General features: G+C 37.7%; 1 protein-coding gene across 1 annotated transcript in view; it reads right to left on the bottom strand.

The window, feature by feature from the left end:
* SEL1L2 (SEL1L2 adaptor subunit of SYVN1 ubiquitin ligase) overlaps window positions 1-12,905 on the bottom strand; it is a 52,725-nt gene that overhangs the window by 11,860 nt on the left and 27,960 nt on the right. The window contains exons 4-10 of the mRNA XM_081941848.1: window positions 11,323-11,404; window positions 9,089-9,251; window positions 5,086-5,139; window positions 4,934-4,993; window positions 4,759-4,840; window positions 2,170-2,324; window positions 522-578 (exon numbers count right to left, since the gene is read on the bottom strand). Of these exons, the coding sequence (XP_081797974.1) occupies window positions 522-578; window positions 2,170-2,324; window positions 4,759-4,840; window positions 4,934-4,993; window positions 5,086-5,139; window positions 9,089-9,251; window positions 11,323-11,404 (653 nt within the window). The remainder of the gene's footprint in view (window positions 1-521; window positions 579-2,169; window positions 2,325-4,758; window positions 4,841-4,933; window positions 4,994-5,085; window positions 5,140-9,088; window positions 9,252-11,322; window positions 11,405-12,905) is intronic.

Here is a 12,905-nt window from a genome sequence, read left to right as displayed (position 1 = left end):
TAAGAAAGTTGGGGTTTGGAGTTTTTTTTTCCCCTCTCCCAATTTTAGGAAATCCCGTTTCCTTTTGAAAAATTCAACTTAAAATATGATAGGAAAATAAAAGCTCAATGTTTCCTACTGTAGTGTTTAAATCTGAGGTGGGATCCAAAAGAGAAGCCAAGGTTTATTCTTCTCAGATAATGCTGATGAAATTCCCACATTGCCATCCTTTCTCATGTTGCTATTACTTCGTTTGAAAAAAATGTGGCATCAACCTTTTCAAATACATTTGGAACATATAAGAATTTAAAAAGGGAACAGAACCTTAAAAGAATCTGTATACATATTTGCTGCATTCCAACTACCACCCATTTAAAATGTTTAGCCAGGCTAGCCTTTAGATGGGAATTCTTGGAGTTTTAATCTAAATTAGGATATTGGGATTAAAAAAGGGTGGTTTTAAACATACTGAAAATTGAGAATGTGCACATTAATGAATGTTAATGGAACAGCATTCATCCCTGAAATCTGAATATACATACAGCATGATCTTTTTCTAGTCCTCTTCTTCCTACAAGATGCAGCTGTCCAAGATATATCTGGGAAAAATGAATTGTTGGTATGCAAAGTGAATGAATTATACATAATGGTCAAAGAATAAGACCTTGGAGAGCTATATGGAAATATGGAATCTCTATAGCAATTATAGCTGCAATTATACTAAGTCATCTCTTCATAGATCATTACCTTGTAAAGTTTGATGGGCTTTATATAGCCCAATGACATTATGAACTATATCAATAGAAATGCTTACACCAGAAAAAAATTATCTATAATTGGCAGATCACAGACAAAGGATCAGGTTAAATATGATCCCCAAAGATGCAACTATCACTTCAGATAAGACAACCAAACAGATATTTACAATCAGGATATGATTCTGGAATAAATGGAGTAGAATCATAACTAGCATATGAGTGCTAAAGACAATGTCTAGATACAAGCCTTAGTATTGTTGACAGAGGTAACAGTGCAATGACAAATATTGACAAGTAGTAGCAGTGATAGTGAATCTCCTTGAAATATTCCTCTCTGATATTAATCTCTCCCAGTCTCTCATGATTGACCTGCAACTTGTAGGTCTGTGCAATCTTCTTGCAGTAGTTATCTAGGTGGTGTCTGTTTCTTCAGCTTTTTTGCATAGTCTGCACTTTCTGTCTTCTTAATTCTGCCTTTGTATGCAATTTTATTATTATTATTTGTTGTTGATCTATCCATCCATCCATCCATCCATCCATCTATCTTTTTTTTTCAAAAATTTTATTGGTTTTTTTAACATTTATAAGGGAAAAGGTAAATGGAAAGGTATACAAATTTTGGCAGTTGCAAAGTGTGGCAGGCGCCCCCTCCCTCCAAACTCATAGTATACATCTGAGTGTAAAACATTAATACATGGTCATATATAATCAGCATATTAATTCTATTGGTATTTTCAATCAGTTTATACATTGTAGTATATAATCCACATATAATTCCATTACTACTTTCGGTCAGTTTATAACAATGAGATTTTCTTATTCATTTTTGTGATCTGAGCTTTCTTGGTATTGCCCCTTATCCCCCCGCTGGCAGAGCTCCGGCCCCTCCCGCGTCTTGCATATCCGTTGTAGGATCTTCTGTTTTTTCTAGGTGTGTTTTGTTTTTTTCCATAAAGGCCTGTGCCTCTATGGGTGTGTTAATTCTAATTCTTGTCTCCTCCCAGAATATCAGCATACCTTCAGGCATCAACCATCTAAACCACACCCCCTTCTGGTATAATTTATTCGCCAATTGCAAATAATTTTTCCTTTTCTCCCTAATTTTCTTGGGGATCTGCTTCAAGATGGTTATTTCCCTGTCGTGGTATGTCAGTGCCTGCCCCCTTTGCACACCCAGAATTTCGTCTCTTGTGCTTTTTCTAAGGAATTTAATATGGACCTCCCTGGGTACATTATGTGTTCTGGCATAAGCTGAGTTCACTCTGTAAACCAGATCTATCTCCCATTCCATCTGTTGTCCATCCATCCATCTATCTTATTGTATTGTAGAAACCCAGACCATTAGATTTCTTGTATTTTGTGAATTCAGAAAGTGGGTTAATTCTTATGTGAAGCAAGTCAAGGAGGAAGAAATTTAGGAAATTTCTCTTACCTGTATTCGTGTGTTTCCTCTTTCAGCCAAAAACTTAAAGTATTGATATAAATCCCAGTCCAAGAATTCTTCATTGATACTCAGATTTTCTGGCCTTTCCATCAGTCTCACTCTTTTAACTGGTATGTCTTCATTTTTTTCTAATTTGTTAGCTACTATTGATAACAATAACAATAACTTACATTATCAAAACAGCTACTGTAGTTTGTAAGATATAAACACTACAAAATCATCCTTCAGGGGACAGAGAAAATGAAAATTTGTTAACGATTTAGTAAAATAAATGGAAGAGGAAAAAATGGACAACACTGGAAATCAGGTGCTTTCTTATTAGTTTCAATACAAAAGATGCAGTGGAAGACATTACATCGCACATTTAATTCCAACTAGATTAGCACAAATAATCTATAGTTATTCATCAAAATGTTGGATGGGTTGCAATCAGAAAAGAACATGTGATGGACAATGAAAGGGGATGTCATATTGGAAAACAATATTCAAACAATTATAACTAAACCAAAAGTAGAATACATGCCAGAGTTACATAATTTTGAGGGCCATAATTTATTTTAAAGTAAACAAAAATGTCCAGAGTTGCTTGATAGTGAGATGGGAAAGAAAGAAAGAAAGAAAGAAAGAAAGAAAGAAAGAAAGAAAGAAAGAAAGAAAGAAAGAAAGAAAGAAGGAAAGAAGGAATGAATGAATTATATTCTTGTATCCTGGCTGCAAAATTGATAATTTCTGAATAACATATCATTGGATAATTGACGTGCAAAAAAAATTGCTTTTATGGAAAAAGTGACTGATAAAATTTGAATACTGACTACTCAAGGGGATGAATCATGTTTTAGTTGAATCTGGAAAGATTATAAATTAGGGTAAGCTCTTCTATTGAAAAATTGAGTGCTAAGTATAACCTATGATTAAATATTAATATCTACTTTCTGCTCTGTTATTTTGTATTATTGACTCTTCCTCCCTTATTTATTTATTTGAATGTATTGCAGAATATGAAAACTGCATGGAAAATATAATATATTTAAAATAGTAAAAATATGTTTTAAAAAAGAAAATGAAAGGTCTATGACTGGAAAATGGGCATTTGCCCACTAGTGCATGTAATTAAAATGGAGTTAAATCAAAACTATCCAGAGTGGATAAAAAAATATCTATTCACATTGAGGGCAAAGGATGATGATGTCGTAACATCATTATATGAAATTCCACTGATGCAATTTTTTTTTAATATGCTCCAGGTAGCCAAAGGCAAGTGGCTCCTTGATATGGAAAAAAATATTTATATTATCTGTCTTATCTATTAGCATTATTTTACATTGGTTGTCACATACTTTGCACAAGAATTCATATAATAATACAATTTCTATAGTACTTTTTATGTTTTCTGTTATGGAAATGCTTATATAGACTGACATTCATGTCTCAGTAGAAAAAAAAACTGTATACAATGGCAGGATTCAAATCAGTTCTCTTTTCCTTTATTCTCTGCTACTTGGCCTGTTACCTTATGTTCTCCATGCAGAGAGTATGCAGTGACCTGCATACTCCATGGGAAGAAACCAAGTCTCTTTTTTTTAACTCTAACCTTGAGCAGGTGATAGTTTCGGCTGCCTTTGAGAGTCAGTAGAAAAAGATGAGCTTTTACCCATTAGGAGCCGTGGTGGTGCAGTGTTTAGAATGCAGTATTGCAGGCTAATTCTGCCGACTACCAAGGGTTTGATCCTGAAGGTTGACTCCGCATTCCATCCTTCCGAGGTTGGTAAAATGAGGACCCGGATTGTTTGGGGCAATATGCTGACTCTGTAAACCGCTTAGAGAGGGCTGTAAAGCACTGTGAAGCAGTATATAAGTCTAAGTGCTATTGTTATTTCAGCAACCAGGAGGGGAAGGACCACATCAACAATACACTAGTTAATACAATTTTGATTGGATTATTAGTTCTCAGTTAAGGCACTGCTTTCAACAAATGCACACACATTTTTCATTAACTGCCAGGGAGTTTGTTGGGCAGAACAGAGTGATCCATCCTTATAATGAGCCCCTCAGGGCTATAATGTTGGGTGTGTCCAGATGTAGAACCTCAAATTGTAGCCTTTGTTTTGAAGGCAAACGTCATGTTACTAGACTGTTAACAAAAAAGGAAGGTCATGGGCAGCGGGGTTCATATATCTGAAAATGCAAGGTATTCACGCTATAATGTGAAGGAAGGTTTCTGCTCTCTGCATATCCAGAGAACCAAAGGACTCTGCACCAGGATCCCTAAATTCTATTTACAGGACAGAAGTTTATGTAAGTATTGGTGTGCACTTAGGAGAATCTTTTTGGTTCTGGGAAAAGTGTTTTAACTGTTCTGCTCAAGGGCATTTCAGAAGTGAGAACCTTTCCATTTTTCCTTGGCACTTATGACTGCCTTTAAATACCATTTTTGTATTCTAAATAAATGGATCCAATGTTCTTTTGAAATTTTTTCCCCTTTTACATTGTGTAAAGTAGAGGGGTTTCCCCCATTTTTTTCTGTAAAGATCTTAAACGACTTATACAGTAGATACATTTTAAATCAACGGCACTCACCGAACTTTGCAACTTTCTTATAATTAGTTAATGCTGCTTCACAATTCTTTGGAACATTGATTCCTAACCAGTAACGATAACCCTAAAAAAATGGGGGAGGGGGGGAATCAAAATCATTTTCCTTGTTATTTAGGAATTTAGAACCGGAAATAATTGAAATACATGTTTTACAAACCATGATCATCTGAGATATAAGATTTCCTCCAATACTAGCAAATGTGTAATATACGAGTGCCTAAGGAAAAATAAATAAATATTATCATGCTAGAAATATATTTTAAATGCCATTTTAGATCAGATTTAACAGACTAGAGAGTTTCCTTTTACCTTTGCCTGATTATATTCCACTCCTATTCCATATGATGACAAGAATCCTAATGCCTATAGAACCAAGACAGCAACAACAAAGAGTCCTTTTACCAACCAATGTGTTAACAAAATTTGTTAAATTAAAATATTAATATGACAAAGTTATTTTGATGTGGTTTTATCAGAATTTCCTGCAATGATTAGCTTTGATTTATTCCCAAGTAAAAAATGAATTGGCATATTTATCTTATCTTACTATGGTGAAATTTAGGGAAAGTCTTTGCACAGTAAAACTCTATTATATTATTTCGACCAAATTCTTCTCCATGCAAGCTATTTTACTATAACAAAGGTAATATGAATCAGGCCTCAATTCTGTGGTCCTGAAAACTACATGAAAATCCCCCCCCCCAAGATGGCGGTGCGCTTAGACGCTGCGGCTTTGAACTCCTCGTGCCACAGTAGAGTTAGGCAAAAATTCAGAGATGATTCACACCCTGGTCAGTGTCTCTTTGCACTTCTACCATCAGGCATCAAAGTATAGCCAGCCGAACAAACAGGTTTAAAGATAGTTTCTATCCTTGGGCTGTCAGACTTTTAAATACAACTACAATCACTCCATGCACACGGTAGGTTTTTTTTTCTTTTCCTTTCTTTTTTCATTTCTGTTATAATTTTGCACCAATGAGGTTAAAACCAATTTCGTTGTATTTAAGTACAATGACAATAAAGATTATACTTATACTTATGAAAGTTTGAAACTGAGATTACTTGGTCTTCCTGTTGATAAGGAATAATATTAACAGTGATCCTGGGCACACAGCAATTTGTATTTGCAATTGTGCAGAGTGTGTTCTATATTTCATGCAGCAGCACTGAATAGTTGGTTAGCATCCTACTAAGAGTGCAGGATCAATGAAGAAGATAAGGAATGGCCTGTTGGACCCATCAAAGTAGAATGAATGAATGAATGAATGAATGAATGAATGTTCATCTGTGCTAATTTGTCATTGACAATTACTCTGTGAAAAGCAACTTGCTTGAGGAGAAAGAGGAGGTTTCATAAGGAGGCCAATGAGGTCACATTTCCTTTTTAAAGTTGAGCAAGGAAACAATAAGCAATTTGCCTATCACTACTTGGGATCAGGTGCATCTAAATTTCTCTGGTGTCTTAATTCATGTCATGTTGAATCTGAAAGAGGAGACAACCTGCTCAGAAATATATGAAGGATAAGCTAAGGAAAGTAAGAATAGCTTTGCCAGTCAAAGAGAAAGCTAAAGAAAACCATACAAATAGTAATCATTTTGCCACAGACAAAAAGTGTGAGACAAGTAGTAGGTGTAAGATCTTCCCCCACCCACAGAGCCAACAAAATAATTTCTTATTTTTCAACACAAAAATTTGGGCCAACAAAATATCCCATTTTTCTCACTCCAGAGCTCATGACTTGGAATCATGTATCTGTTACATGGAAATAGTTTCCAATTGAGTGTTCGGGAAAACAGTTTCACCGTGGGACCAATTACCTAGAGAGGCAGTGGATTTTCCTTCCCTGTCGATGTTCTATTGGAAGCTAAATAGAAACCTCTGGGATTACTGATTGATTGAAATTTTATAGCTGCTCATCTCAACTTTGTAATTCAAGACACTGTAGCTCACAATAAATAAACAAACATATATAAAACATCAAAATGGAACCAATGTTCCCAAAAAGCTCTCTCAGAATGAACATCCCATACATATAGAGCTCAATTAACAGCCTGGCCTGCATGTCTGATCGAAAAGCTGGCTCCAAGGCTTTCCAGAAAACTAACAGGATTGCTGCCATCTAGATCTCAGGGGGATATTGTTCAATAGGGCAAGCACATTACAGAGGAACCATGCTTCCTGGGTCCCACTAAATGACATGGCTTCATAGAAGAGGTCCAGTGCAAGCTCAGCCTGACACCACTTGGATAGGGCAGCTATGTTGCTTTCCGTAGTCCAATCTGTCTATTCAACCACCATGGGTGTCAATATCTGATAAATTCGCAAAATTCGTTTCTCTCGCCATGTACATGTATACATCTGAACAGTGGTGTGATTCCAAATCTTTTCCTACTGGTTCTATGAGAGCGCATGCAGGCAACACTCAAAGACCGCCCTTGGTGTCAGTGCTGGTGAGCTGAGCTGTTTTTTAGCTCAGCTGAGGTGCGGCAATCCGCTCTGCAAATCATAGGACAGGGAATGGCAGGGATGGCAAGGCGGGGCCAGCCAGAGGTGGTATTTGCCAATTCTCTGAAGTACTCAAAATTTCTGCTACTGGTTCGCCAGAACCAATCAAAACCAGCTGAATACCACCTCTGAATATGAACTAGACTGTGTTGTTTCTCCGTGTCATATATGTTGGTATATGCATAATTTTGTATTTATTTATTGTTTCATGTTAATGACACATGTATATTGGAGAGCCCTTTAAGAGCTGTCTGCAATGAAATTTCATTTTAATGTATGCCGATTAGTGTACATTCAAAGTGATAATCAAGTTATTTATTGTCTAAGTCTACCAATCAAGTTTCCCTTTTCAAACTCTATTATATCCTACAACAGTGATGGCGAACCTTTTTTGGCTCACATGCCAAAAGCAGGGGGAGTGCATGGCCACACCCATGCTATGCACACGACCACAGTGCGCATGCGTGCAAGACCAGCGCTCCCCCCATTTTTGGCATGCTTCTTTCGCCCTCCCCAGGCTCCAGAGACTTTATAGGAGCCTGGGGAGGGCGACAACAGCCTCCGCCACCTCCCCCAGAGGCTCTCCGGAAGCTTCAGGAGCTTCCCTGAAGCCTCCAGAGCACGAAAAACCAGCCCTATAGACAAACCGGAAGTTTGGGAATGAACTTCCGGTTTGCTCGTAGGGTTGGTGTTAGCCCTCCCTGAAGCCTGCGGAGGGCGAAAAATGGCCTCAAAAGAAAGCCGAAGTCAGCTGGCCAGCATGCACATGCGCGCTGGCTAGCTGACAGGGCAAGCCTCGCGTGCCCTGACAAATGGCTCCGCATGCCACAGGTTCGCCATCATGGTCCTACAACCATCCTATGGGTGGAAGACAGCATTCTGGTAAATAATTCACACCATCTCCAACCTATTAGAAAGCACATTCCCAGATGATTCTTAAATCCAAATGTTAACCTTATTAAAATCCACCCTTGTTAAGTTGATCATAACTTCACTACAATTTTTCTTTGCTGTTGTTACTGCTAATCCTTGCAGCAATGGCTATCACGTTCTACTGCTCTCTCAGTGCCACTGTTACTAATGTCATTCCAGCACCAGTTGGAAGTCCTTATTGGCAGTGGTCTCTTCACTCCTCCACTGCCAGTCCTACTACACAATTGCTACTACTCCATCATTCCATGCCAACACTCCAACGACATCTCCAGCAATGCCTGGCCATTGCTGCTGCCACTCTAAACCCAGACCGTTCCCTTTAGCAATGGTTACTACTGTAGCAGAGTTGTTGTCACCACAACCATTGCTCCAGATTGAAAGCTCTACTCCTCTCATCACGCAACTGTCTGCAGGTCAAAGAACTCTCTCCTGTGGCTGTACTGCTTTTGTAGTTTTACCAAAATAGTAGTCTTCCAGGTCAACTCTACTTTCCAGCTTTCTCCAACCTTGTATCTGCTACCATTCAAACTCCATCTCTCTCAACTTTATGCAATTTGAATTATATTCCTTCTCCAGCCCTCTAGCCTCATCGGCTTCTCTGATATCATTTTGGGGTTGGGGGGGGATGTAAAACTGGCTTTTAACATTTTTATAAATGTACATTTAGCTTGGGGAAATAAATTTGTGGGTATATTTTATGCATATATGCAACCACCCTTGTAAAATTAGTCAACTGAATTCATTATTTACTTACCACCTAGTTGAGATCTCTTTGTTGCATGTGCATACATTTATTCCTTTTCAATTATTAATTATTCATTTTAAACAGACTACTAATTATTTAAAGCTGCAGTTAATTAAAGAACCACATACAGTCTGGCTTCTATGGGACCCTTCTTTGGCTAAAAACTTGTACAGTGATACAGCTGCTTTTACATTTTGGGGACCATTATATCCAAAGAGCATATCAGCTGCCAGTCGTTCCATAACTTTTTGGCTTTGTTTTTCTGCTGCCTCAAGACGACGTTGGTGGTTTCTGGTTCAAAATAGATGTATTTCAGATTTAATCAGTCATGTTAGTCTCTCCCATATATATATAAATATGAATATAAATATGAAAAAGTAGCTGCAACATGAAGTTCCTACCTCTTGATGCGTACTAACTAGCTCAATTAAAAACTGTACTGGCTCATTTAGAATTTGATGATAGTCAACTTTGTGTACAATGAGCCATTTTGACCACTGGGGAAAAGGCAACAAACAGGTGTAGGGAAGTCAGGGGTGGGATTCAGCTGGATCGGACTGGTTTGAGTGAACCACATTTTAATTTTAATCTGATTTGCCAAACCAGTAGTTACAAGGGCTGGCTGACCCCACCGACCCCTCCCTCTCCTCCCAGGAGTCTCCATGAGGTCTGTTCATCATGCCAAATAAGTGCAGGGCCCACACGGAAGCTCTGGGAAGGCGAAAAATTGGCCTACTGGAAGTACCAGAAGTCTGGAAATGGCCCCGTTTCTAGTCTCCGGAGGGCCTCCGGAGCCCAGGGGAGGCCGTTTTTGCCCTTCTGGAGGCTCAAGGACTCTCCTGGAGTCACTGCCATGGTGCAGGAAGCCAACTAGGCCACGCCCCATGGCCATGCCCACCCAGCAACCAGGCAGAGAACTGGCAGAGAATCCCACCTCTGAGGGAAGTGTCTTCATCTCAGCAGTCCCTAGGTCTGTTTCTACCTGGTTTATTGTTAATTAGATAAATCTGTATTTAAGAGGCAAAGGAAATTTGCCCTGTCTGTCTGTCTCTCATACTTCCATCTCTTTAAGAGGTAAATTGGATAGAAGCAAGTTTATGAACGTTTTGTTCAAAAACTTTCCACCTTCATATATTTTTTAAAATTTATATTTACTTCAATTGTAATCATTGGTAGCTGGTCTAACCCATATTTGACATTTGAAAGATCTTTTATTAGGCAAAAAACAAATAAGAGAAGGGTGATTTAAAGATGATGGCGCTTTCTGTCTCCCTCCCCTCCCAATTTTTATCTCTCTTCAAGATGTAATTTAGAATCAGTGAGGCTTTCTAATTCTATATATTTCTTAATTAATCTACCACTTACTTCAAATTAAAGAATGTCAATTAGCATTCATTGATAGCTGAGTTAAGCCTTTACTCTGCATCCAAAGTGATCTTATTATGAACATTTCACCTTTAATTAACATGGTCTGGTATTTAATTACTCAGTATCTGTTTTGGTTCAGAGCACATCTTCTAATCAAAGCTGCTCCTGAATTCAGCTATCCAACACTTGACTACTTTTGTGTGCATAGATCTATATAGTACATACTTATATGGATTCAATGTGTTTGCAAGCACACTATTTTAGAAATGTAAATTTGTCCCATGGCCCTCCTATGATTTCTCCATATCACTGATATACCCCAAAGAGGAATAAACAGGTGGCCTGTGTATTGTCTAGATTCTCCCTTGCCACTATATAATAATTCTTCGTCCATTGCAAACTCCCTTCTCCCTTATATTCACCAAAGTGTGATCCTGAGGCACTTCTAGAAATCCTGCAAATAGTGTGCATGTTTGGAAATTAACTGCCCATCTCACATTTTAAACAGAAAGTTAATTTGATTTTACTGGATTTTTGCATCAAAAGGCAAAACAAGAACTTGGTCAGATTGTTCCGATCCATAAAATTTGGCAGGTATAGGTCTTCTTTCGCCTACTAATTCAGTTGACCAAAGTATCAGATTTATTCGTATAATGGTTCTATATAGGCATTCTTGAGAAATTTATCTAGGTGATTTCCAAAAGCTGACCCCACTTTCATCTTTTGCCACTGATTTGTGGCAAAAGTTCCACTGAACTAAAATAATGTATTATTTAAAACAATTTATTACACTTAAATTAATTGATTATTTAATAATGTTAAATAATGTATTATTATTATTCATTCTTTTCAATAACTTCTTGCTTGTGGAAATACGCAGTGAAGAGTGCACATTTTAGAATTAATAAGTGGTCCTTTTAATAATCAATGGTGTGCCATATTTCCTACTGATATATGTTTGCTCTGCCATCAAAACAAATGAATGGATACTTACTGTTCCTTGCCTTTGTCATTTTTCAAATGCCTCAGTATTTTCTGGCTACTCTGAGAAATACTCTTCTTTTTTCCAACCTCCTCTTTTATTAGAAATTTGACCAGAAATAAAATAAAATGAAATCAGATTTAGAACAAATGTCATTTTGGTCATCAGCAGCAATCTCTCTTGTGTTTGGCATCTGAATGAGTGTCTATCTGTGAGTATTTAATGACCCTATTCCAATGAAGGCTAGAATGGAATTGAAATACAGATTTCAAGTAAAATTTGCACATTAATTGAGACATATTTCAAATGTGATTCATTCAGCGCAAGGCAGTTTGTGCTTACAATAGATAGCTTGCACTGCAGAACCCCATGAAATATTTATAAAGATCTTTTCCTGAAAACCCCAGTCTTTTAATCTACCTACTCAGAGGTTAACACTCTCTGAAGCTGTAATAACAGGAAGTAGTTCTACTGTCCAGTTTCTGTAATTTCTCATTAATCTTACAACTTGCCCTGTCATTTTTTGCAACTCCTCACCACAGTCTGGTCATGCCCTCTCCTTTGGATACATGTCCCCTTTTATAAATGCTGTTTATCACAGAGTCTCTCTCAGAAGCATAGACCTCCGTTATTTCCCCTCAGTGAACTAAATTTTGCTTGGTAATTCTTCTTATTCTTCTGGGGCCTATTTTCCTCTCCACATCTGCTAAGCTTTCACTCTATAACAGCCAAAAAGATATGACACAACAGAGTTATGATCAAATTCCCCCAACTTTGCTTCCTTCTCTTTTGTTAGATACATAAGGCAGCTGCAGTTATGAAAACTTCAACTTTATTAGGAGAAGTAATCTAGGGGATGGAATATGTGTATATTGCCTATTTACTACCCTGACCTAATCTTGGACTGAGTCAGAGCTGAAGAAACTTCTTGGATGAGGAGTGAAATGTCTTCAAAGAAAAACAAGAAAGTCTAGTTGCCTCTGGAAAAAGCACCTTTGGGACAACCGTGATCTGGATGATTGAGAATCTCTATTGACTTTTAGCTATACAGTTTGGAATGAACGCTCTTTGAATGGTGTAGGAATATGAATGGATTCCCAGAAGAAAAAATCAGACTACAGGAACCATTTGCGCTTTACTTTGAGATGCAAACAACATAGATTCATCCCTAAACCCTGCACCGTATTCAATAATGAAGGCACACAGGGCAGAAAACATCCTGCAGAAAGCACAGCTCTACATCACAGACCTATCAGCAGTTCCAAGAAGGCTCTACACCCATTTGAACTACACAGGTGATCCTGAGGACACAGATAAACCTCCAAGTGGCCTGAACAACTCTCTAAAATAATGCAATAACCAACTCTCTGCAAGGAATATAAATCCTTCCATTGTCCTCCATCCAGTCAGAGCTGAAGAAGCTTCTTGGATGGGAAGCGAAACATCTTCAAAGAAAAAAAAACACAGTTGCCTCTGGAAAAAGCACCTTTGGGACAACCATGACCCGGATGACTGAGAATTCCCATAGACACTGAGAGGCAACTGTTTCTCATTAGGAAGAGAAGTTACAATTTGTGCATTATTATAATAATAGA

This window comes from Natrix helvetica, assembly GCF_964273705.1.
Source record: "Natrix helvetica genome assembly, chromosome: 2".
Lineage (NCBI taxonomy): Eukaryota > Metazoa > Chordata > Lepidosauria > Squamata > Natricidae > Natrix > Natrix helvetica.
This window is presented reverse-complemented; position numbering and strand designations above follow the sequence as displayed.